Below are 27,265 nucleotides of genomic sequence, written 5' to 3'. Positions count from 1 at the left end.
GTCTTGATCCAGTGGCGCGAACGGGAGCGCTTTGCAGCGTTCGGGCTGAAGCAAAGCGCGTCTACCGCCGCCAGGGGCGCCACTGCGCCTTCTTCGAAAACGGTACCGCGGTTGCACGGGCCGTTCCTTGGGGCGCTCGCCAGCTATTGCCGCTGCCGTTTTTTACTGTGGTACAGTAATTAACCTTTATGGAAGAAAGATGCTCACTTTTGTTGTCCCTGTACTTTTATAAGAACGTTTTGTTGCTTATCAGACCCGTTTGAGCCATCGGGCAACGGCTACAAACAAATCGTCTGCTAGCGGCGCAGACGATACGAGCGGATGTGCGATACGTTGGCGGCGCGCGGTCGGACAAACTCTCCGTCTGTTTATGGCTGAGGCCGGCCTTTCATTTTCTGCGTGTTTTACGTTTCCGTGATGTTCCACAGAAGCAAGAGGTATACATCGTCAGGAATATAGTTATTGCGAGTGCTGTCGAATAGAGGTTGGCCAGGCCGGGTACGCGATGTCAAAACGAAGGACGGACACCTATTGCTTTGCTCCGGGTTGTCACAGTGGTTACCCTGCAGGTGCTCCCAAGGCGTCTTTGTTCGCCGCTCCTTTGGACGATGAACTGTGCAAAAAGTGGGGACAAAATTTGGGAAGACTGGACAAACTCTTGACCATATCTTCAGCCGTTGGTGAGCGCCACTTTGAGCCCGAGTGCTTATTGCGTGATTACATCCACGTAATAAACGGCTGTAAAGTGCGACTTGTACGCGGGAAGCTGTCACTGGCTCCAGGTGCTGTACCTACCATCCTGCCTGACTGTGCTTCGAATTCTGCGCGGAGCATGCACGCGGAAGCCGCAAAGGAAAAGGCGGACAAGAGTTTCAGTTTCGGCAGCCAGCAAGCAAGCTGAAGAGCCGAAAAAGATGAGGTGCACCAGCCACAACACGAGGCTCTCTCTCCGCAGTGCTCATCAAATGAAGTCGCAAGTTCTGTGGAATGATGCTTTCACAATGAGCCATCTTCAAGAAGTCAAGCTTCCTTCAAAGCTCTGGTGCCGGCTAAATTGTGCCGACGATCGAAACGTTCGTTTCGCTATATCGATACGAAAAAAAAAAAAAAAAGCTAGACATTTTCACGAGAAATCTGTGCTCTTCTATCCACATGACGACAAAGTGTCGTCGCAAACATTCTTTTCGTGGTGTGTTATGCGGAAGCGGTGACATATATTCCCTAGCTGTTGCGAACAGTGTGCTGCAAGAATTTATGACAGCAGTTCGGCCTGCAAAGGGGCCATGACGACTAGGAGGTTTAGTGATGTATTACACGTGCTAACACAGAAGCTGCGATCTCAAACGACACATTTGGAGACGCTGCCTTCAGCACTAAGTGCCTGGGGAAAGTTTCCTCTGAAGGTAATTTGTTTATTGCAAACTTTGCTGCTGAGAAAATCAGCCGGGTGCTACTGGACGCGTGAATACTGGGTATAATTTGCTTTTGTAGAGTGAAATTCACAAGTAGGTTCATGCCGGGACTTTATTACAGTAAATATAAAAAGTAAATCCATTCGTAAAGAATTAAACATAGCAGTTGTCCGCCGGCAGCACATCGAACGCGTACGCTCGCATCGATCGTCTGCGCAGGTAGCAGACGACACCAAACAACTCGATTTATAGCCGTTTCCCTACAGCTCAAACGGGCAGATTTGCAACAAAACGTTCCTAGCAAGGTACGGAAATGCCAGACGCGAGTAGCATTTTTTTTTTAAGGGTTAATTACTACCCAACATCGGAACAGCGACAGCCTGCCGCGGCGGCGCCTTTCGAAGATGGCGCAGCAGCGCCACCTGGTGTTTTCTACACAGAAGAGCACGCCCCTTCCTCGCCGTTCGCGCCACTAGATCAATGTGCGCCGTGCTCCCGTGCTGCTGGAACGTCATTTCACAAGGTAACTATTGCAAGTCGTTTATATGTACCACTCAGTGTTTATCCAATGCCCCTCTTGTGTTTTATGCATGATTTCTTGCTCTGTGGTCGAAGGTGGGTGCTCAGTGCGGAAACGGTCGAAAGGCTTCTCCCGGGGTGGCGGGAGAAGTTGCAACGCTTGCTGCACTGTTTCGCGTCGCTCAACTTGTTTTGTACCTCTAGCTGTTGATTATTTTACATGAATTTATTATACAACTAGTGTAGAAGGGCATCACTGCAACAGATGAAAAAAAAAAACGCCGCAGATGCCGGAAAGCCGAGCAAGAACAACTCTAGACAAAGAGGCATTATTGGGCCTAACTAAAACTTTTCGCGTAGCTTAGTTCCTGGTTCTAGGCCTCAATCACCAGTCCCGCGCTACACGGAACAAAATCACTAATTTCTCGCATGTATTTAGATAAAACCACGTCTCGTGTTTTGTCAACGCGTGACACAGTCCAGTGACAGCCCTCGGTACTGACTGCGTTTTTCTCTTTTTCTTTTTTTTCAGAAATGATAAAGCGGCATAGCGCAGGCGTTGTGCGTTATAATTTACGCGTTTAACATTTTTCACTGAGTAGCATGTCAGTGTGTGATGTGCTCAATTTACTCAGCTCGCGTGATCGCCTGCCCTTGTATGTGCTAATGACTGTGCTGCAATCTAAATGTGGCTTGCTGCTGTAACTTTGCGGCCGTTTGTAGATGGGCATGTTGGCGACTACACAACCTCCACAGCAAAGAGAATTCCGGCAAACTATGCAACAAATGGCAACGTGATCTGGGACGCTTTGAATACTCAGATCTGGGCCGCTTTGACGACTGTTTTAAAGAAGGGCGCTGTGGGGGTAGTTGTGCATCATGTTTAAAGGGCTGCGAAGACTGACTTCACAGTGCGGTTACTCTTAAAAAGCCTTAACAATTTTTCATGAGCGGTAAACACAACCTTTCACTCATTTTGTTTGTAATCTTTCTCAAATTGCACGATATGCTCTGAATATAGGTATTGCAGTCAGTCTTTAACTGCCAAGCAGCTATATTTCTTTTTTTTTTTGCCAGTTTCCTGTAATCTCTTGTCGGCAAGCAGACACTCAGAGATGCAGTTAGCAGTTTTTACAGGCAGCTTTAAACCTGGTGGGCATTACCAGAAAACTGCGACTCCCGTGTCTAGTGTCGTCCTTGTTATTGTTACTCTTTTATATTTCATTGTGCTTTGCACCATTGGATCCCAGGGAAGACTAATGTAATGGCGCATTTGACAAACGTTTAATGGTAAATGGCTGCAGTAGCTTGCATGTGTGTGATGCGTTGTGACAACAAGCATGATTGTAAGAGCCAGTTCAAAATCTCTTGACTGAAAATTATTTAGAAAAACTGTTTCATTTACATCTGAAGCAGGTGAAATGTTTGGGCAATCATGGAATGTAAAGGTCATGTCCATGAAACAGAACTAAATAGCAAAATTTCTATCACACATCAAATTTCTTCGCAAAACAACCCGCAAGCTCCTCAAGGTTTCGCGTGGCAGCGGGCTGCTTTAGTGTTGTGAGTTCTGGCCGCGAGGTTTATTTTGACTGTAGCGCAATCACGAGAGCATGTATCAGGAAGGGCATTGTGAGAGATCAGCGAAGCTCAGCTTGTACTCGTAAGCATGCCGTTTTACCCATGGTGTGAAATCACGATGGGTAAATGTTTATCTGTACACTTCGGTAATGCTCGAGTTGTGTTTCCTTACTGGCAGTGTTCAAGCTAGCCGTTGTCTGCACTGTTCGTTGAATTCATTACAAGTTATTTTCTAAATTATGTGCAGGCAGCTTCATGCGCCATGGAAAGCCTCCCCAGCCACAAGGAACTCCAAAGGATAAGAAGACAGCAACACAGTTCATGGGCCATGGAAAGCCTCCCCAGCCACAAGGGACTCCAAAGGATAAGAAGACAGCAACACAGTTCTGACGTGCTGCAGAAAGAGCTGTGGCACACTAGAAAATCCTTGGAGCTCCAATGCAGTGACTGCCAAGGAATGATATGAAAGTCGTTTAATCTGATTTTCTTTTTCTTGATTGCTCATGTATATTTTCCTGACACTAATCTAAACTGTTTTTTTTTTGTGTGTGTGTGGTAAGCTACTACGTGGTAAAAAAACTACGGATTTCAGGGCATCATGCCAGAATACGGTGCATGGCACCAGTACTCCCTCAGGGTGTGGTTGTCCATTTGGATGTTTGTATGGTCTCTGCTGTGAGTCAACTAACACCACATATATGGCTAATGTACTATTACAAAGTGCAGTCTGTCTAGTTTTGAGTGATATCAATATTATTTATCTTAGTGTATGAGAGACAAAGTCAAATTTAAAACTCGAGAAATCTTATTTTGCTTCACTTGCCTCTGTATTTTCGAAGTTATAGAAAGCAATTCAACAGAAATTGGATAGATTGCTATGCATTCATAATACATACCAATTAGTGGCTGCATGATGGAATTCAATTGGTTTCAAAATTTCTTCATATTTCTGCTAAAAAAGTCTAAAAAGGGAAATTCTCTACTTGATATTTACATGACTAGTGAAGAGCAGTGATAGTTTTTGTACATGTTGGCTGTAGACTGATTTTTTTTTGCTGTCAAAATTTGGCTGCATTTATTTGGAATTTTTTAATTGCCAACGTTAAAATGTCGCAATATACATCCTTACACGGTCCCACATTTTCAACGCTAACTCATAAATGCACATATATTTCCACATTTAGACCTCAGTGCGTAAAATGGTAACAAAATGCAGCCAAATTTTAAAGGTAGGAAAATATGCATACAGCCAACACGTGCAAAGTGTTATTTTTCTGCTCTAAGCCGTGTAATGTTACCTGTTCATCAATTTTCTTCTGTTAGCTTTTATTTGCCTTTTAGCAGACAGACAGCAGACACCTATTTGGCTGAGAACAAATTTGTCATCATGTGGCCAATTGGCATGTCTTCTAAGCACACAGCAAATGTCCTCGCTTTGCGTTGAATAATTCTACATAATTCTTTTCGAATGTAGGTACACGTGATCCAAATTTTATTTTATAAGTTTGTTTTTTCATTTGCAGTAGGTTTTAGAACTAGTATTTTATATCAATCAGAACTAGATCAGCTGGCCTTTCGAATGATTTCTATGTGTGTGTGGTGCAAAGCGATGCCTTACGGTAGCCCCGTATTATTCAAAAGTGGCCGCGTGGCCTGAGGGAGTGTGACTGCCACATTAAAGGGCCATGCAGACAAAATACAAGCTTGTTTTCTTCGAAAGATTTGGGGTTTTGTAGTGCCCTTTGCACGTGTCAGGCAGCAAATGGTGCTTTACTCGCCAAGAAATTAATCAGTTCAAGTTAAAACTTTGATTCTCCCGCCAAATCGTGTGTTTTGTGACGTCTGCCATGACATCACAAGGAAGGGTTTTCAAGCTAATTTCAAGTGTGCCGTCCTGCCTGCAGCGGACTGCGGAGCCTTGTTTACCATCAATCCTCTTAAATATCGCCACCATGCTGTCTTCACCTTTGCTTTGTTTTTGACTGTATTTGCACCTGGCTTGGTTTTATTACGTGAAACATGGGGTACGTCTACAATTAGGGTCACGTAAGACAATGTCGCTTACACCGCTCGGCCAGTGTCGTCTGAGACAACCCCAAAGCGCCACAGTGCTGTGCTGCTATAACAAGCATAGTGTGCGCAGTAGTTAACACCAATACGCACTGGTTCTTCTTTTGTAACTTCCATTGTTTCACCCCCCATTCTTACTGCTATAAAATGAATATGCATTACACTTAAGCGAAAATAGGTTATTCTACAAGCTTATAAGCCCTGCCTAACTTGTGTTTGCTTTTGCTGGCCTCAGCCAATCGCACGGCTGTGCGTATGGTGTCATGTGTCCTAGTGTGGGAAGTGAGCTAATGGGTCGCATGGCAATTCCCTTTTTTCCTAATTATGTAGCTTACATTTCAAGGGGCCATGGAGACAGGTCAAGTTTGGTTCCTTCAAAAGATTGCCTCGGTAGAATCAGGTTGACACCACTTTTAACGTAAACTTCACTCAAATAAGCTACATAATTAGGAAAAAAGGGAATGGCCATGCGACCCACTAGCTCATTTACCGCAGCAGAACCTATGATGTCATATGCCGAGCTGTGCGATTGGCTGTGGCCGGCAATCGCAAATTAGGCAGAGTTCATAAGCATGCCCAAAGAGCTATTTTCATTTAAATTTAGGGCACATTCTTTTTATATCGGTAAGAATGGTGGGACAAACAGTGGAAGTTAGGAAAGCACACGTAAACATTGAAGTACCTCTGCATACTGCTGTTGGTACTGCACGCACTATGCTTCGTTTAGATGCATAGCACTGCGGGGCTTTGGAATTGTCTCGGGCAACACTGGCCAACTGACGCAAGCGACGGTGTCTTACGTGACCATATTTGTCGAGCGAGCACCATGTTTCACAAAATGATTATTTTCTCCATGAATAAAAACAAGCTATCTTTAAATACGGTCACAAACAAACCAAAAACATGACTGCTTTTCATGGTGTGGTGGCGCCATCTAGGTCAACTAACAGTAAACAAGTCTCCGCTCCACACCAACTTTAGCTGAAAGACCTGCTCTTATATCGCTGCAAACGTCATTCGAACACACGTTTTGGCGTGAAAATCAAAATTTTAGCTTAAATTGATTAATTTCGCAGTGAACAATGCATCGTTTGCTTCTGGACAAGCACTGGGGGCACTATAGAACACGAAATCTTTCGAATAAAACAAACTTGTATTTTGTCTTCATGGCCCCTTTAAAGTCGTGTCAAAATGTTTCTATCGAGGCAATCTTTCTAATGAACCAAACTTGTGTTTTGTCTGCATGGCCCTTTTAATGGTTTTCAGTAACTTTCTGTGCACTAATGTGCTTTTCCTGTCGTGAAACATGTTTCACCTTTTGGCATTTCATAAAGTACAGCACTTTCAGACCTTATTCTTTATGCCATAAATTGCTTAGAAATTAGGCTCACTCTATTTTGTAAATGAATTATTCAGGTGCATGGCACATTTCTGATGTAAAAGAGAAGAGACGATTCTTATCTTTCTGTACATAACTCGTGCTACCTTTAGAAATTTTTCATGTGAAATTTCACTTCTGCTTCAGCTAGTCGAATTTATTGTGAGAAACAGAAGTAAAGTCATGCATCAAGTTATAAATAACTTTTGTTTGTGGTATTAAAAGTGTATGGTGTACCTTTAAGACTTAAGTGCTGCTTGATTTTGCCACTGATCTCTGTTATGTACAAAATTCGTCCAATAAAATGGTTTTGTAAGGTTTTGCAGAGTTCTAATTGTGCACTTGAGTGGAGGAAAAGCTCCATTGCAATGGAATGTTGAGCTATAACCACAAGCATTAATCAAACGTGTCCAGAAAAGGACCTACGAGCACCTTTTTGGAACATCCCAAAAATTTCCTTTCTTTGTTCTACATGGGATGTCAGACCTCCCAGCAAAGTCCTAGTCTGGGACATCCCAGCGAGGTCTTTTTTTGTATCACTTGGGATGTTTTTGGAACTTAAGTGGGATGTCCCTGGGAGTTCCCGAACTCCCAGGTGGGACATCCCTGGTACTTACCTAGGATGTATGTGCGTTGTCTTCCAAGCGGAATAAAGGCTTGGGGTCAGTTGCCTACACGCGTCGTGTGTTCGTGGTTGGCGGGTGCTTGTGGGAAGCACGCCCGCTACAAGTAAACAAACCAGAAGGCATGGTTCATGGCAGTATATCTCAAAGGTGGATTTGCAGCAAAACGGTGTTACAACTAAGCTGTTATGTGCTTCGTTTCCGTGCTGCCAATTAATTCTAGCATTCACGCGCAAAGCGATTAATTGTTGCACAAGGACACAGAACCATGCCCCACCATCAGTGGCAAAGCAGAGGGAGCCGAACTTGCATGGCATGGTGTACGTTACATGCAAACACGGCGGCGATCCTAACGAACCACCTGCACATGCGCACGGCCAGCACACGCTTCTCAATCACGGCATGCGAATCACCATGCCCGTCAGATTGACTTGGAAGCAAGTTACTTTGTGTGTGTTTACTTAACTGCAACATTAATTCTACTGTGCCTTCTGCAAACGTGTAGCTGTTAGGTTTGAACCAATAGGGAGCGTACAACGCTGCTCCGGCGGGTCAGCGGCACCATCGGCTGTGCCGGCGTCCCGTAATGGAATATGCGCGTCGCAGCCGCCTACTAGACGGGCGTTTGCGAAGGTGAACAATATGTAATCGAGTGAACTGAATTTCACCCTATTGACAGCTTTGGATTTTTTTATTGGCAGAGATAAGGAAAATGACAAACTTATTCAAGAGCAAGGAAGTTTTCGATGCATCTGTGTAATGCGGTGCTGCACAGAACTGTGCTGTCAAAAGTCGCTGCACCTGTCAAACAAGCGTAAACCCCGTAAACAAAAGGAGCCTTATACCGTTGCAACTCAGGTCTTTGACCACTTTTAATTAAAACTTACAGCTGTCTACATGTAAATGGTAGTGCAACTACTTCAACTTGTCTTCAAGCAAGACCCGTCTGACATTAAAAACTTGGCAAAAAGGAAGCGTTAAAGGAGTACTGACACGAAATTTCAAAGCTGAGATAACTATGTAAAACGCTTCCTTTTTATCAGGAGATATCTCCCAGCAAGTTTCAACAGCAACCGTTCAGCGACATCATCAGCTACTAGCCCCAACTGCCGACGTCGGGGCTCCCGTGACGAAGCCGACGCGCTGGCTGTGGTTGGCGCGCGCTGCTCGGGCGTGTGTACACGTCATGGTTTTGGGACTGACGTCATGCTGCCCGGGCCAGTGGGGACGGCGAAGACCTCGGCCGGTCTGGGCGCGCTCTTCCAGAGCGGCAGCGATACGGCAAGAATGGTGACGTCACGTGATACCTCCTGTAATGGCGGCCGCTCGGCGTTCGTTTTGTCGAAACCGAAACTGACACGAATAAACGACGCCGTAAATGAATGTTTACACTGCTCGACCGTCTAATCTGTCATTCTGTGATTAGTGGGATATAGGCACGCACAGCAGCAAAAAAAAAAAAAAAAACGTAACACGAAAATTCCGTGTCAGTATCCTTTAACGCACGCTAGTTTATTCTTGCGCTCCCTGCATTATGAACCAACACATGCATGCTTACCTCAGAAAAAAAGGACGTGCTTGTGTTTTGAGGAAATTGTCTTAACACAATGAGTGGTTGACATCAATGACATTCTCAGCAAGAACGGTGTTTACTGTAAGCGAAAGTAACCTTGAAAGAGGTGGCTGCTGCTTATGATATCATTTTTAGTGCCCTTTGCACTAATAATGAAATCAGCGCTTCTTTACCTATTTCTGCATTTGCTCACGTGTGTGCACAAAAGCTGTGCTTGCTGTTCTGCCTATAACATTACCCTTGGGCACAGAAAAATGTGATAAACAGACACCAGGACAGGTGACAGGCACTGTGATTGAATGCTATTTTCCTATTTTATGTGATTCACTTTCAGCAGCGAGTTCATCGAACTAAGCTGTTGATATTGCTGATCAACAAATAGTTCTCATTCTGTTAATTTCGGTAGCTGCAGCAAGCAATGAAAAAACGTGACAGATCCAAAATCTCCGCACTGCTCACCCAGCGCAGTTATATTAGAGCAAAAAAAAAAAAAAAAGAATCCAGGTGAGGTAGCAGATTGCAATACGCAACAAAATATGCGCACATCAACACGTATATGTGTCGATCATGAAATAGCTGCAGAAAGTGACAGAAAGCCACAATGGCAAAAAAAATTTCGCCGCAGTGCACAAGAAATATGGCGCCATTAATGTTCGTAGTCGTCAACAAAATGCTCTCTCATTTCCCCTACTCAAAATAAAATAGGTAACGAGATTTCAAGACAGAAAAAACATTACCTGATAAATACCAAACACAGGAAACAGACTGGCAGTTTATAACTGGATCCCCTGTCTTCAGCTATTCCAGGCATTTTGTGTTAGGCCGGTGAGAAAATCGTAGGCATGAACGACGGAAATCTTGGGTCCGTCGATTGCCTACCACCAACGAAATGTGCAGTGCGTATTGCTATCCTCTCAAATCATGCATTAAAAAACTGCTTCAATTATTGCATCCACCAGGGTTCATAGTATTAGAAAATATAAAGATTGCAGTTTTATGACCAACACTATTTTGTCTATTGTTTGACCAAAAATTGCTAATTATCTGTAATTATCTTGAGAACTAATTGACCAGCTGAAAAATTAATGGCATAATTGAAATCAGTGGGAAAAATGCAGCAAGACTTACAAGTTTCACCGAGTTTACTTGAAAATTAAAAGAAGTTGTTTTAAGACCAATGTCCCCCATTAAGTGAAGTGCAGTTTGGTGAAATAACATTGCCTTGCATACAACTGTTCTGATGGAACTTTAGGAAGGCACGAATTTGTGTGCCATTCATAGAAGAAAAAAATTCTGCACATTGATCTTTCAATTTATTGATCTTTTCAAGTAATGCAATTTATTTTTTGTGATCACCAGACTGCGCCAAATCAGCAAATATGGTGATGTTCATTATCAACCTGTTCTTCAGTAACACATTAATTGCTCTGTTCTTGAGATAAGGAACCATAACCTTACCCTCCTATAGAAAGAACAAGACGTCATGCACTCCTCACACACACGAGGAGAAGTGGTGGATTGAGAGAAAGTGCAGTCCAATATTCTTTTTTGTTGACTGCGGACACGAAAGACCCCAGTGAAAATGACATGAACAGCTTCGTCCTAAAAGCAAACTAAATCCATCTCAATTAAAGGTGCTGTTGGCTAATACTGAGGGTGCCCTGTAAAATTAGTGAGCACCCGAAGTGCTACCTGCGGAATGGAAGCAAGTAGGGAAGCAGTGTTATTTATATACAAATAGCACGACGCTGCATCCTTTTTTCATGCTCGCAAGTCGCATAAGGGAATAATAAAAGTAGACATGGCAGCAAGTGAAGAGCCACTTTATTTGCCAGTGATGCAGCTTATGTCTACATGTAAAGCAGGTGTAAAATGTGGTTTGTGCGTGACCATGAAATTAACAATATATACACTGGTGACAACTGAGCTACGCTTAGAGTGGCAGCTCTTAGTGCATAGTATACACTAGCACTCTAAAGCACAAACTGCTACAACAACGCTACACAGTCAACACCAGCCATGCATTGACCGCGAGCATAACGCTGATTCAACAATGCAAATCACAGCTGTGCGAAAGCCCTCTGGTATAACGCAGAACAAACACGGTATCTGATTGTGCCTATCACAGTGGCAACAAATATGTGCACCGCAGTCGCATGAAGCCACTGTAAAATACAAGTGTTGCACAAAATGTGCTCACAATCTGTGCAGTAAGGCAGAACTCCAGGTAGCCATCAGGATGCAAGCAAAGGCAGCTATGTCAGTCAGTCAAGTGTGACAGGGTCTCCCCTGATATTGTGCACTGACGCCTTAGTGAGAGGAGGGTGAGCCAGGGTAGCCATCACACTTGGGCTGTTCATTTTTGTTTCTGAGACGTCTTTCAGAGTTCTCAAGATGAAACAAGGCCTGCATACTCAATTACGGCCGCAAATTGCACGATAGCATTTTATACAATGAGATCATCCATCTTGAAATCAAAGAACGTACAACCTTAAATTAGCGTGGCTTTCCCCCAGCCTCACTGGCATTCTCTAAGAGCTACTTGTTCACACAATGCCTACACAAATATTTTTTCTCGCTCTTTGAACAGGATAATTGCAAATACTTGGTCAAAACACTAATACATAAGAGTATGCAGTAGCAGGAATGAAAATAGTGTGTCAGACCAGACAAAGGAAGGAACAAACAAACACTTGCACTGACCAACACTTTCTTCCTTTGTCTAATCTAAGGCACTGTTCTTTTCACGCCTGCCATTATGTACCAACAAGCCCAAGTTTCAACACTTTTGAAGTATAAAGTGAATGTCATGATTTATAATGCAATCTCTGATGGCTTAAATAAAGTTTGCCATCATATACTGTATGTTGTGTTTCACAATAGGGTATTTATTCGATTATAAGGCAGTCACGATTATAAGGTGAGGGTGCAGTTTGAAGAGTGAAGAAAAAAATCGCCACATATATATATATATATATATATATATATATATATATATATATATATATACTGAGCTTCGAAAATAAGGCGCGGTATTACTTTGAGACTACAAATTTTGGAAAAAAAACCTTGCCTTATATTCAAATAAATACGGTACTGTGCTAGCCTCATGCCTACTAGCTTTGCAAGGTCCCTGTGCACTGCGAGTGCTCTGCCATTGTCTTCAACAAAAACTGAACAATTGTACAGCAGGACACTTCAAATCTTCCCAGAGACCAAATGAAGAACTTATGGCAGCAAGGAAAGCATAGCAGTCAGACGGGCTGCTCTCAAAGCCTCCAGCAAGATTCATCAATCAAACTACCCACTTCACACTCATTGGTTTTGAGCTGGGTTATTGTCGCATTAGAAATCCCCTATTTAGGGAGAGGCACCAAGGAAGCCTACAAGACTAGGCACCTAGGAGCATGCCGTTGAAAAAAATTTAAATAGAGACACGTTATAGATCATAGCTAACACAGACTTGGAGGCATTGCACTGAACATTAACTGAACAATCTGATTCAGAAGTGTGTGGACGTCAGCGCAGAACAGGCAATGTGAACATACAGCTCCTTTTAACCTGTGGGTGGAGCATAAACAAAAATGACAATGATCATTGCCATGAACTTAACTAGAACACTGTGGCTGTCTGGTGCCCTTTGCTATTACATAAACACTCTGGCCAAAATATATACTCCATGCAAGCAGCATAACAATCAACATTTCCTTTTATGCAAAACACTCATTTCTTTTTTCACATGCAGATAAAAATACTTCATTGATTGCTTTGCACTGCATCTGCAGCATAACATAAGCAAAATAATGAGAACACAACATATCAGGTGGTATGTCGATACTATATCAGATTCTATGAGCTCTGAACCAATACTGAACGCACCAACAACAGAAATAGAAAAATGAACCAACTGAGTAACTTGTCAGTGGTGTTCTGCTGCACCAACAGTTAGTTAATACGGTTTTTAATTTAAGCATATGAGCGCCTGCCTATTGTCTTGCAGTAAAAACGTTGTCACCCTAACTCGAGTTTATACAAGATCTGAATGCATGACCCTGCATATTTTTAATAGCAGTAGATTCACAATTTTTCACTGTGCTAAGTGTAATTCTGCCATCTTGTTATGCTCCTACTAAGGAGTAATTGCCTCAAACTTAGCCCTCAGAGCCTAAAAAGGCTGATGTAATCTTCAACCCTTCAAGTGCCCTTATAATACTGAAACTATGTCAGTCCCAGAATTTACATGAAAATAAACACTCATTTTTCTTATTTACTGCTTCAGGGGAGAGTGCCATCAACGAGGAACACGTGCAGATGCAAGAGTTGCCAGTCGTTCATTGTTTGCACACAAGGGGGTCAATGGTGCTAAAAGTTCTCCATTCTCTAATTGAACAAGTTGTCTAGTGGTAGTTGCCTAGTGAGGCAACATTTAGAAACTTAAGTCACCCTGCTGTATATACAGTGTAGACCGGTTATAACGTATGTCACGGGAGCTGCGAAAATCCGCACTATAAGCAGTGCCGCACTATAAACAAAACATGTACGAATCCAACCACATTTCAATCTACTTTTTAATAATTCCTTGTTTATCATCACTTAAAAACGAAGGCCTCTCAAAAACAGGCGAGGTCTTCATTTCGTCGTTTTTTTTTTTATATCAGCCACTGCTACATGGCCTCACAAGCTGCGCATGGTCTTACAAACTGTGACCGTGGCTTTAACTTCCTGTGTCCGTATTTTGAAGGAGAACGGCTGGGTGTCTTAGCATCTACGAACGGATGCCGCGGGACGATGCAAGAAGAACGCAAGCAAGATTTTTTTTACCCCATCTTGCGTTCGCGATGCTTAAGGCAATTGCTTATCAGCACAAACGTACAGGTAGTGGAAACCTCCGGCGGGGCGACTCGCTATCTCCAGATGTTCGAAAAAAGATAGGGCGCTTGCTTATCTGCACAACCTTTTAAGAGAAACAACTTACCGCGCGCGCAGTGGGGGTGGGGTTTAGACGAGGGATGGCTCTCTGCCTTCTGAGGTGCGTCAAGAAAGGGCAGTCGTGGTTTGAGTACAAACTGACACGTGAACGAAAGGGTGCCTATTTTGTCTCCTTTTCTGAGTCCAAATGAGAGGAGAGCAGGGAGTGCGTGCTGCGTCAAATGGCCGATCCCGTCTTTTTTTTTTTTTTCTTTCATGTGAACCTGAACTGATGCCCCAGCTGTGCGAGTTGATCAGCGGACCCCTCAAAAAACTGCACTATAAATGGTATTGTGCTTCGGGCAACCACATTATAAGTTAAATGCTTATGCACTGAGTTCTATGGGAGGAAAACCGGTGGTCACAAAACCCTGCGTTATAACCCGTCCCAAACTATAAGCGGTTGCGTTATAAATGGTCTACACTGTACTGCCACTAGCCCTTCAAGCACGCACTTATTTCTGTTATGTATGAATCACCTAACTCGAAACATGTTGCCATTATTGATAAGAACAATTGTAGTGATCTGCTGGAGTTGGAAAAGACACATCCTATGGTATGATGCAGGACTGCACGTTAGGTTGCATTTTTATTATAGTGGTGTGCTTATATTCGAAATTTCGGACACTTCATAAATAGTGTTTGCTACACGATTCAATCCACAGCACAGTTTCATCGTTCGAAGTATTTGAAGTTTTCAAATAGAGCAATCATTGTTGGCCCTGCCGCACAATATGCAAACTTTTCGCCTTTGCCGCACAGCATGCTTTCTCGGGTTGGCTTTACCGCACGACACCGAAGCTGTGCAAAAAAGCTGCTTAACACATGTAAGCCTTGCGGGAGACAAGTGTATGGCTAACTCTGATGTATGTTAGCTTGAGTGGAACACTGCTTGTGTAAAATTTGTGAGCCGAAATGAAGTTTCCTGTAAATATTGTGACATGAGTGAGGATTACTACTTGGAGTGAGGTACTGTCATACCAGCCACAAGCATGTCTTGTACGGGCTTCTTTTCAATGACTGGAGGGACTGCAGCCAGTCAAATATACTTCCTGTATTCTCAGCATACTGAGGAACTACATTTTTTTCATGGCAATGCATGCAAAGTTCCACTGCTTTGCTATCTTGTCTCAATCTTTCATTTTTAATCTTTTGCACTATTTTCTCATCAAGCACTAGCACATAAGCATTCAGATGTGTTGAATTCTGACTGCCTAAGTTATCTTTTTTGCATGTAGCTATCTTTTAGGAGCTCTAATCACACTAAGGCCAAGATATTTGTATTCAGCAATATTTAATTCGCAGCCGCAAATTTAACACTCACACGTAGTATCTTGCATTCAGCCAAAATTTCAAACGGTACAAAAAAATTTTGGTGACCTACTATAACATCCAGGATTTAGTTCTCCTGTTGGCTGCCTTGAACCAGCTTGTGTTCTTGCACCTGCTGCGGTGACATTTTTTCAAATGGTTGCAATGGAAGCTTGTTATATTATTTCAGCAGTGATGCTGGATAGTACCAATGATTCCTGTAGTTTGTATTATATTCCAACTTTGAACCAACTTTGATTGTTGTTGAGAATACATAAGCAGTTGCAAAGCAACTTTTGTTTATGTCTATTTTGAAGAGAAAAAAGAGCAAAACCTCTGAATTTCTGTTGTACTTCCTCCAGGGGCAGAAACTCTTACAAAGTGCACCAACCACCTTGACCCATAAATGTGTCTCTACGACTGCCAGCATATTTTGTGTAAGCTGAAAGGTTACTGAAGCATACAGCAATGTGTATTTACCTGCGGAAGCTCCACGCCTCCAATATGATTTACAAACGTACAAGAGATCAGTAGGCCGCTTAGCACCAAATGCTCATAAAATAACTATATAAATGAAGCAGTACAAAGTGACGTGGGCTAGGCCTCATAAAGCCCAAGAAGTTGAAGGGCAGATGCAAAACACAAGCAATTGTTTGCCTCTTGGCTGTGCTGAGTTAATCATACACAGTGATAGGACTTTGACTAACCAACTGTACCTGACTATGTTTCCACAATCCAAACAGAGAACTAGTATGAGGCTGGCCTGTGCACACCAGTGAGGAACTGCAGATGACAGATATTGTGTTACCATTGCCTTTACCACGATGGAGCTTTAGAGGGACATGAAATTTTTAGCTGCCACTTGCTGAACTCCTGTTTCATATTGTTCAACAACAAAGACTTTTAACCTAAAGGGGGAAATGTTTCCTCCGCACTGAGTATACATTTGTAATTGAAAAGAAGCTTCCCATTTGAACTTGCAACAAAAGAGGTCAGCACCAAAGGGTTAGACGGAAGAATAGCGTCTGTGCAGACTACTGCAGGAATTCTTTAGTTTCAGAGGTTGCATTCCAATGCTCCCTCATGTTTGAGTTAGAACTGATAAGCACAGGGTGAGTTAGAATCGATTAGCACAAGTAGAAAAAGAGACCATAGCTACCAGTGCTTTTTGAATCAGCTGGCTCCATAGCACCACCATAGCAGAATGAAGATAAATAAAGAGCTACAAAACACTAACATACTTAGTAAAACCCAGTAAGGCCTTTCCATGACTAGGTTCAAAGGAAGTGGCACTTTTATCAGTTCTATTTTGTCAGAGGCACATCACTTCTTACAGCACACCAATAACTTGGCTGAACGTCATAAAATAGTAGACTTTCTACTATTGATTGATTGATTATGAGGTTTAACACGCCGACGCTACACTGGCGATGAGGCGCACCGTAGTGGAGGGCTCCGGATTAATTTTGACCACCTGGGGATCTTTAACGTGCGCCGAAATCTTGAACACATGGGGGGTTTTCGCTTTTCGCATCCATCAGAAAAGCAGCCGCCGTGGCTAGACTCTCAACTAAATTCAGAAAACACTGCTGCGATCAGCAGCATGACATGGCTCAGTCAATGTGGCGTCATTTTTTGCCTCTTGTCATTCTCTCTTGTCACCTCTTGTCATTTTCGATATCTTGTCATTCTCTTGTCACGACCTCTGGTCATTCTCGTGGAACCACTGAAGAACCTATTTCCAAGTGCTTTTATCGACCGAACACAGAAATTTGTAGCGGCCTTTGCAGGCCATAGGTTTGCTAGAAGCTTGTAGGCAGAAAAATGAGTGAGGTCAGTGGTGTCCTTCACTATTTGCTGCATCCACTGGCCACTCAGCACGTATGCAACTGCGATAAGCACAATGATTTGGTTCCCTCCATCAACTGTGTAGCGATATACTATGAGTAATCAGCGGCACATTGCAGCTCAGCTACACTTGTGCATGCTCTGTGAATCACATAATCGTCACCTAGTGGGCTGTTATTCAAGCTCCAATTCATGCCAAGAAACTACTGTCACGAGGAAAATAATCATCAAGTTGTACTTGAAATGTCTTGCTATCCTAAATAGAGGGTATGGTGCGACATAATAAAGTGAGCATTTTTTCTTGTCCTTTTTTCATACGTACTAGATCCATTTGGACATTATGGTGCATTAGAAAGATGTGCACAGCAGAATTCCACTAGCCCATTTTTCAAGGAAACCACGGAAAACACAATGCTCGAAAAATGTATCACCTGAAACCATTTTTAGAGTATGCAAGTTAACAAAACTGCACTTTCGCAACCTAACTAACTGTAAATCACAGCGACCAAGTTACTATATAAGCAAACATTTCCAATAAATATTTTGTTGAATTTTAGTTCCTTTGCACAAGCCACCTAAATTAAATAAAATACCTATTTCATTTCTTTATACTATTATTTCATTGCATTCAGTTTTGTTAAGGAGATGGAGCTGTTTCGTTATGGCAAGGTCTCTTACACCGAGGTGTTACTGCCCACCAGGACAAAGTGAACAGTCATAAGACTTCAGGAAGAAAATATTGCGATTGTCTTTGAATCGATGCAAGTTACAAAATTCAAATCCAAAACAGAAAATCATGGAAACTCCAATGGTAGATCTGTGGACCTCGAAGAATGCGTGAGCATCTTACCCCTCTCATGCGTGCACTCAAAGCTTGGCCCAATGAGCACATCTTGCTCTGGATTTATTGAAGCCCGCAACATAGCGTTTCTCGCATGACACCCACACTGTGCCAACCAACTGTGTAAATAGAAATAAATGGTAGAGCAAAATAAGTATACCTTTGGAAGGATTTGAAGCCATGAATTCCAGCAAAGTCATTTCTACCCTATCTTTATCCTCTAGGGGCCAAGCTTTTGTTTATAGAGCGTGGACAATGTTTCAAGGCCCTTGATCAATTTTTACTGCCCCCTCGAAACTAATGGCCGTATTCTGAGTCTGTCCTCCACCCCATGTGTTTTCTTGACTCGGCCGAGTGGAGAATACCGCAATGCTTTTACATGCGAAAATCGCTTTCAAGGATCCCCTTGGCCTAAACTATTACACAGGCTGAAGCATTGGCCTAAAATATTACGAAGTTTTCAACAATAAAAATTTTAGCTACAATTAAAGGCAAAATATGCCAGACGAGTAAACATGCTCTTAGCAATTATACAACTAGACAACAGCTCCATCTAAACAAGTCAGTGAGGTTAAATCCACTCAACAAATGAAAAAACTCCTAAGCCATGTACACTTATTCATTGCACTATATATATAGTCTTATCAAGTTTGACCAAGTCTCATGTCTTTGGTGGCCTTTCAGGAAACAAAGCTATTATCACAAAGGCTACTCAGTTGCCCTGTGATGTGCCTTCTCCTACGTACATAGTTTTGAATCCCGTGAATGGTGCACTACTACAAAGTCCCCTACTATGCCGACTACGCCCTGCTGCACAAGGACCACTGGTGAATACAGTCTGCTCACGCCCAGCCTAGAGAAAGCTAAACTCATCCCTAGAGCCCTGACACAGGGGGCAAGGGAGCACAGTAGCTCTAGTGCACTTTCTGAGCAAAGCCAAAGAATGCTAGGAAACTACAGGCAGAAGCCTGGTTGCACGAAACATCAACTTCACAAGGCTTTGTTGGTTGGACTATGACAAACCGGGCTGCATGAGCTGGTTCGATCAACAGACATGAGTTAAAACTCAGGCACTTTGTTTAGATGCAGTGCAAGGTAGCACACGTATCTATTACCGACGCAATAATGCTGCCAAAAATGGTAATTGCAGCAACAGTCACATGGGAGCCTGCAGTTACTAGTCATAGCTGGTTGCAGGAAATGCCGTGCCAAGCCCACGTGCTGTGAAAATTGGTGCGGGCCTTCCTTTACACATGGTGCAGTGCATTAAGCGGAATGCCTAGCCTATTCACTGCTCACAGGGCACAGTGCTGGTGCTGGTGAATGACGGAGCTGTGAAGCTACGCAGGCCCGTGGCTGCCCCAACAAAGCCTGTGAGGTTGACGCTTCATGTTAGCGCTTGCGGCTTGCGGAGGAGCGCTTGCAGCTTCCTCCACGCACGGCTGGTCCCTCTGCTGCCTTTCACAGCTGCCGAGTTTTCAGTTAGCGGTCTGGTCTCAAGGTGTGTTGCTCCTCTCCTGGAAGCAGAAAGGAACAATGAGTCAGCAAGCTGCTGTTTCCTTAGCCCAGCGTATCAAAACCGCCAGAGCCAAATTTAATTGGGCAGCAAGGCCCTACAAACATGCATCATACATGAATACTACAGCAAAGAAGATGCCCATAAATTTCTGTATGGACCGCACACTTTTTCTTTTTCTTTTTTTTTGAAATTTCAGTTTGGATTTTCGGGGAATGACGCAGCTCATGCCGCCACCTGCGTGCATATCAACTGGGCATTCTCCGTCCAAGTGTCGCCGCCACTATTGGAAGAGAAACTACCCATTCCCAGGACATACCAAGATATTGTACAGCAATATAACCTCACATGTCGTACTCAACCACCGCCCTTGACAAACTGAACAAGGAAGAGACTATGGCGTATCACCGCATCCAAACTAACCCCTACGCCCGTGGCACCCTCTTTCAGGCTATCCACCCCACCTCCTACCGTCCCACCTGCAAATTCTGCCTCCAACCCCGCGCTTTATACCACATGACTTGGGAATGCTCCCATGCCCCTTCCCTTACCCCCATCCCCACCCCAACCCCTGAGCAGTGGGAGGGCATGCTTGCCACCTCAGATCCCAACGACCGGCTTCTGCTGGCGAACAGGGCTTGGCTGTTGGTGACTGCCCAAGATTTTCTGGATTGGGAACATCCCCCACGGCCGTGAGCACCACTTGGTGACAATAAAGCTCATACCTCCTCCATCTTTTGATTGGTTGAAAAAAAAAAAAAAATCATCTAATCATTAAATTTGTGGACACTCAATATATTATTTTGGTTTGCAATGTGCCACTGTTTTGTTCACTACAAATGTGCACTAAATCGGATTCTGCGATAAAAAAAAAATCTTGCTCAAATTGGAGAACGCGTCTACAACACCTTCCCGAGGACATTGAAATTTCTATCGTCTGGATCCCAGGCCATGCTGGCCTTGCCGGGAGTGAGGCGGCTCATGTTGCAGCCTGCGATCTTCTTACCCGGGCACTCCCAACCGCAAGGACCAACACCGCTGGGCGCCTCATCTCTCACCATGAAATCCTAACTCCGCTGGACTCTACCTACAGCTCCCTCCTCGCGCACTACACACACATCAGAAGAACACACCCTCCTCCACACCACAGTCTCTCCAACCACCAAGCTCACATATATCGGCGTCTACAAACAGAAACCTTCTACAACAACACTATCCTCTCCCACATATCTCCGTCCATTTTCCCCCACAACTGCCCACAATGTGACATCCCTCTCACAACCTACCACCTTGTGTATTCATGTCCCCACCACCCCCACCCCATTCACTCCCCCTCCCTTGAGCAGTGGGAGTCTGCGCTGACCAGCTCGGCGCCGGAGCATCAAATCGCCCTGGTGCAACGAGCCCTGGATTCGGCGCAGGCTCGCGGCCTCCTGGACGTAGGAGGCTGACCACGTCCCTTTCCAGCTCCCTTGGCTGCTCAATAAAAAAAAAAAATGTTTTTTACCACCACCACCACCTTGCTCAAATTGCACTGTGCAACAGCGCGGCCAGCTGACAGTCAGGAGTAGCGAAGAGGGAAAGGCTGGTGGTAACTGTTCTGTGGCCAACCCTTAACGTCCTACGGTATCGAGCGACATCGAGGTAAAACGTGTGTGAACTGGTCGTGCCCTCTAGACAGGCGAAGGGGCCCAGGAACACAGCACGCTTGCTCTTAGAATAAACATTTGTAGCAGAGTTCCCGGGTCTGCCGCTTGCTTCCAACAGCACCTGTGACCATCCTTAAAACAGTAACTGTGGGGCCCTGCTCGAAGATGCGTGCAGCATGGCCTGTAAGAATGCCTGCACACTTTATCCACATTTGCTTTGTTTCGTTTGCATTTTTTGTACAGCTTAGTTAAAATGTAACTGCATGTAGCAGGATTTGCCTCTTGGCACAGTTTTGGAGCAGCAGTCCCCCACTACGTCTAGAGATGGATACTTTGCAGTCTCGTACACATACAAGAGAAGGTTTCCCTCTTCCCTCGTCCAGTAACTCAATCCTCTTGCTTGCTAGTTTCTCGGACGAAGAATTCGAGATGACAAGAAGGATTCAAGTGCACGCCAGGTTAGCACAGTTTTTCCACATCGTTTTTGCTTTTTGACAGTCCCCCTTTAGAGTATACATTCAGTGTTTCCTTTCTGGACACAAATGAAACCAGCTACAATTCCAAGGAAAGGCTGGCCTTAAATTCTTGCTTTTCACTACATAAGTCATCGAACTCAGCATTGAAAATACGCAATATCAGTGAGAAATATAGCAAACGTAAAACTTTCAAGGGTTTAAGCAGGAGCATTTTCCTTCATTACTTTTTTTGTCGACAAGAAGGTACTCACCCTTCTTGGGGTGTGCAGGGATGCATCAGAATCCCAGCGTTGGAGCTCCTCACGGACCAATTTCTCCATCTGCTGGCGCTTGCTCTTGTCATCGAGGCCCTCATTCTGCATTTACAAGCAGCAAAGCTATTTCTTATGTCTGATCAAGCATTTGTGCATGTCCTATTTGTACTTCCTCTTGAAATTATAACATGATCGAGGGCAGCTGATTGCCAGTGTGAAATGTAACTTGTTTCATACATGCATGATTTGAGTTGCACCAGCTTGATCTTGCCACCTGATCAATGCATAGTACAATCCCACCTAGACAGAGCAGCAGGTACACCTCCGTAACACCTCCTAGCTTTCAGTGGTGAGGCTGGGCTTGGAAGGTTCTTGAAAACTCCCTCATAGGTGGGCCCACATCGGAAAACCAAATGTTTATGACATAAAATCAACAAATTCATTCAGCGGGCAAGTGCTGAAGGAAGAACGCTTCACAGTATAGGACAGTGGTGAAATATGATAAATTTCGCCACTATCCTATAACTAACTAGAAATTGGTGCATTCCTAGTTATGTGCAAAAGCTTGTTGTCCACTGCTTGGAAAGCCCAAAAAGTGTCCGTGTGCACAATACCACAGTAATACCGGTAACACAACTAGGTACAGTTGAACCTCGTTATAAGAGACACTGATGTAAGAGACAAATGGGTATAAGAGACACTATTCACCCACATGGTTGGCTGCCCTATCTTTCCCATTAAATCGACCTCTTTTATAACAGACATTGAATGTAGGAGATTGGTTATAAGAGACAAGTCATCCTTGAAGTTTAATCAATAATCTTGCTTGTAACAGGCATTTTAACTTCAGATGCAGTGCCACCAGTCACTAATTGCAGTTGCTTCCACTGTGGAAACACAGGGGGACGACAGACACCTGCAGTTGCTATTTATTATAACTTCAGCAAACACAAAGTGGTTCAGTCAGCTATGAAATGACGATAAGAAGCCCTGCCAATGGAAATGCAACTGACAGAAGTGGCTGAAGCTTACTGCCATCCATTGGAGCGCGACCGCACATGCGGGCTCTCCCACTCGCGTAGCTCCCAATCAAGAAACACTGCAGATGTTGAGTCCTGCAAGCATAATGAATAGCCTGAGCACACAGCGGAAGAAGCTGTCCGCTCTGGCTATTCATCAGGCTTGTGAACTCAACATCTACGATTCATCTTCCACAAACAAGGAAAGGAAAAAAAGCGTGTAGAATTGGTTGTAAAAAACAGTGTAAATACAGTCATGAAGCAAAGTTTCATAAATTCTGGGGCCAAACATTAATTAGAATGAATCTTTTGAAACATGCTGTAGCATTCTTTTGAGCGTATTTTAGTCATACGGTGCCCATATGGAACTAGGGTCTGATTTGTAAGTGAAAACATGGTTCCCTGCTTATAAGAGACATCTCGTATAAGAGACAGAAACTGCTCCCCGGTACGTGTCTCTTATAAAGGGGTTCAACTGTATGTAGTATCATGTGCGTGTGGTGAAAAGTTCTCCTGACCAGTGCTGCTGCCCTACTACAGTCGAATCCTGCTACAATGAAATTGAAAGGACATGCAAAAAATTTCCCTCAAATCTCAAAAAATTTCGTTGAAGCAAAAATTCGTTGAGGCGAAAGCTGCCCCAACACACATATGGAAGGGCAAGAAAAATAGCCCTGTAAATTTCTGCATCATTGGCAGCATAATACAATGTTCAGAAAAATGAGTGATGCGCAATAATGTCGTCTTTATTCGGATAACAAATTCATACCAATGGTTATCTGTTCTTTACCTGCACGCAAAGAGCGTGTTACAGAGGGGAGGGGGGTTAAAGAAATGCAGGCACAAAACCTATTGCTGTACAACAAGGCGTGTCCATGAGCTGATTACTTGCAGATAGCTGCTAGGCTGTCGGAAGCCCCCCTCTCGCTTGTGGCAGAAGCAGTGCTGTCATCTTATCCTCTGACTGGGCACAGTAGCAACTGACCTTGGCAGGTAAGCCACGCATGACAGCACGCTCGCGACTAAGATAGGATGACACGGGTTCAGGACTAAACACGAAAACATTATTTTACTAAACACGAAAACATTATTTTTGCTTTTGACTTTGAAGAATTGTAGAAGGAAAACTGCAAGGACAGCTGCTCATAACGAGTACGTGACGGCGCTGCGCCAGCAGCAGAACACATTCACGCGATTTCAACTGGATACAGATTGGCTGTAGCTCTGGCTTGGCAAACTGGGCCTGTGACTCATGTAAAGACGGACAGCCACATCATTATGACCAGCAAACAATGGCATCCACCTACGAGTTTGTTTTTGTTTTGGGTGGCAGTGTGGACCCACGGCGCACATTGTTGGTGAAACTAAGCATCCTGAATGTATGAAAAGTTACAGATAGCTGGCGTTATGCTTATTTTATTGTAAAACAAGTGTTCAAGCCCAGTCGCAATGAGGGAAAATTTCGTTGAAGCGAAAGCAAGCCAGACAAATGGTTTGTTGTGGCGAGGACTTTGTTGCATTGACTTCTACGGCTAACTGATGGGGAATTGGAAACATTTCACTGAAGCGGAAATTTCGTTGAAGCAGAGTTCGTTGTAGCGGGGTTTGACTGTACATATAAAAATGGCCCACTACTCTAATGACACTCTGGCCGCAGGTGCGTAGGTGCTCCGAGTGGTCCACCCACTTTACTTTCGAGTCACCGTAGGAATCTGAGGAAGTAATAACAATAATAATGATAGGATTTATTCAGGCTCATTTAGACTAGAATATCCAGCCTGCTTAAGCCAGGTGCCTCTTAAATGCACAAATGTTCATCATTTTACAATCAGGGAGAATTTTCAGCCTGATGCTGCACTTCATGTTTCCAGTTAGTATCTCTGCTAAGCTGATATGAGCCAAGTGCCTCGCAAGAGGCCATTAACCACTAATAACATTCTTTTCACTCCAATGCAAGGGTGAATGTGAGCAGGGACCAGCTGGAACCAACTGATTCTCGGTTAAATTCCCGGCTGGGCCCAGATGGGAGCACTTCACAGTTGCTCTTAGGAAGGTTTTCAAGCTGCGAATGAAGGAGGCCAAAAGAGAGAAAAGTGTAGCGCAGCTGCTGACCTCCGAGATGGTGTCGAGAATCTTGCTCATGTTGTCACGTCGGTTGGCCTTGGCCTTCTCCATGGCCTCCATTTTGACCAGCACTGCATCAATCTTGGACACAATGCTGCCAATAGAGTGCTCCATGCGGTCCACACGCCGGGTCAGTCTGCACAGGAGGGTCAAGCCACGTGAGAAGAAGACCCGTTGTGCCCTGACACACATCATCCCTGCCATGCACTTCCCGTGCTGTAACAGCCTGTATGTGGCATCTAAACATGGCTGTCAGGGTGACTTCTATGGTGCTAGTTCAGGCATGCTAAGCAACACAAAAGCAAGCCACATTTGAGAGAGGGGTCCTCATGTACCGAACTACCGTGTTTGGACAGCAGAACTGGAACGCTGAGCTTACTGGGGCAGGGTTATTTATTACGGAGTACATGGCACTCTTTGGTGCCTAGTAAAGCATCAGCACATTGAAGGGTTACGATTTAAAGTTATTCACAGCGGCCAAGTGTGTGTGAGGTGAATTTTATTGAAGCACGAAACACTTTCTGAGGCAAATCTAATGTTAGACTCGTCGTTTGCCAAATTTCCTCTATTGATCGCAGGGACTCATCATTAGGCAGCATTGTGGCATGGTGGGCCCATGGCACCGCATTAGAGTTCACTTACTAGACTAGAAGGGTGCGCACCTATTTTATGGCCCAACCAAGCCCAACTTTACAATTTTTGATTACAAAAAACTGCAGGAAGAAGTCATGTGAAGAAAATATTTGAGGAAAAAGTCACGTTACAGGGAATTCCAGCAGAGCAGATTGCTTGCACATCATTGCCCTATCGTAAAAAATTTCCATGTGGCGAACCCTAGGAACAGGGAATGGTGCCCGTTTTCTAATCACCTATGATGCTTAAGACTTCACATGCCCTAGTGTCCAACCTCTGAATGGTGAGCTAGAGCACGCTTCTGATAAAGATACAACTTCACATATGGGAAAACTTCGGCCATTCAAAAACAGCTGTTTTTGAATGGCACACTTAAACATCATGACTTACTAAGATTTTTAGTTCTGACATGTTTGCATACCACCCGCCACGGTGGCTCAGTGGCTAAGGCGTTGTGCTGCTCAGCACGGGGACGTGGGTTCGATTCCCGGCCACGGCGGCCGCTTTTCTGATGGAGGCAAAAAGCAAAAACGCCCGTGTGTACGAGATTTCAGCGCACGTTAAAGATCCCCGGGTGGTCAAAATTAATCCAGAGCCCTCCACTACGGCGCGCCTCATCGCCTGCGTTGTGTCGGCGCGTTAAACGTACATACCCTACAATCAATCAATCAATCAATCAATCAATCAATCAATCAATCAATCAATCAATCAATCACGTTTGCATTCCAGTGGATTTATTAACAACTGTGTTTGCATTTAGGCAATAGCTGCGGCACCTCACCCACTTCATAAGTCACCACAGCATAAGTGAAACAGACTGAAAAAGCAAGGGCTTTTTTTTTTTGCAAAAAAAAAAAGGAAAACTTATTGCAAATAATGCACCCTCACTCAAGGTCCCTTTTGGAAGGCATATAAACGAGTGTTCATTAGTGATATACGTGCATGACCGTACATGTTAGTGCAGTTAATGGAAGGACAAAAACACGAGGCCATAGCTCGTCACAGTGGGCAAACCAAAACACGAGCAGTGACTGTGCCATCTCATTAGCCATGTCTTTTTTTTAATGTCAGTAAGCACATCTTTCACTTGTTTTATAAAATAATTGTCTTTCAGGTTTTTTTTAAGTTTTTCAGGTTGAAACCAAAACAAAACGTTTCTCTTATTTCCCTTATTTTTTAAACTTGCCTTTGGATGGTAAACAATGCCCTGAATATATGTATCAGCCATGAATTCCCTAGCAAAAATTCTGATACAAATTCTAATACACGTATATGCTTATTGCCACTAATAGACCTATCAGTCTGTATTAGTCTATTAGGTCTATCAGTTTGTATCAGCCTATTAGTCCTATCAGTCTGTATTAGTCTATTAGGTCTATTAGTCTGTATTAGTCTATTAGGTCTATCAGTGTGTATTAGTCTGGTAGGTCTATCAGACTGTATTAGTCTGATAGGTCGACCAGAGTGTAC

The 27,265-nt window shown here is 43.8% G+C and overlaps 1 protein-coding gene and 1 long non-coding RNA gene across 2 annotated transcripts in view; one reads left to right on the top strand and one right to left on the bottom strand.

Annotated features, from left to right (window-relative positions):
* Window positions 1-1,271: 1,271 nt before the first annotated feature.
* LOC144142642 (uncharacterized) lies at window positions 1,272-7,292 on the top strand. Its single transcript, XR_013317012.1, has 2 exons — window positions 1,272-1,935; window positions 3,760-7,292. It is a non-coding gene; the product is annotated as an uncharacterized LOC144142642 (long non-coding RNA).
* Window positions 7,293-10,962: 3,670 nt separating this feature from the next.
* Window positions 10,963-27,265, bottom strand: part of LOC144142634 (polycystin-2-like) — an 81,334-nt gene continuing 65,031 nt past the window's right edge. Inside the window, exons 14-16 of the mRNA XM_077674285.1 lie at window positions 25,151-25,298; window positions 22,017-22,121; window positions 10,963-19,641 (exon numbers count right to left, since the gene is read on the bottom strand). Of these exons, the coding sequence (XP_077530411.1) occupies window positions 19,621-19,641; window positions 22,017-22,121; window positions 25,151-25,298 (274 nt within the window). The 3' untranslated portion in view covers window positions 10,963-19,620. The remainder of the gene's footprint in view (window positions 19,642-22,016; window positions 22,122-25,150; window positions 25,299-27,265) is intronic.

Source organism: Haemaphysalis longicornis, unplaced genomic scaffold, assembly GCF_048455015.1.
Source record: "Haemaphysalis longicornis isolate Haplotype H1 unplaced genomic scaffold, Haemaphysalis longicornis Haplotype H1 scaffold_1, whole genome shotgun sequence".
In the NCBI taxonomy this organism is placed as follows: domain Eukaryota; kingdom Metazoa; phylum Arthropoda; class Arachnida; order Ixodida; family Ixodidae; genus Haemaphysalis; species Haemaphysalis longicornis.
The sequence above is the reverse complement of the archived record's forward strand: the minus strand, read 5'-3'. Positions and strand labels throughout refer to the sequence as shown.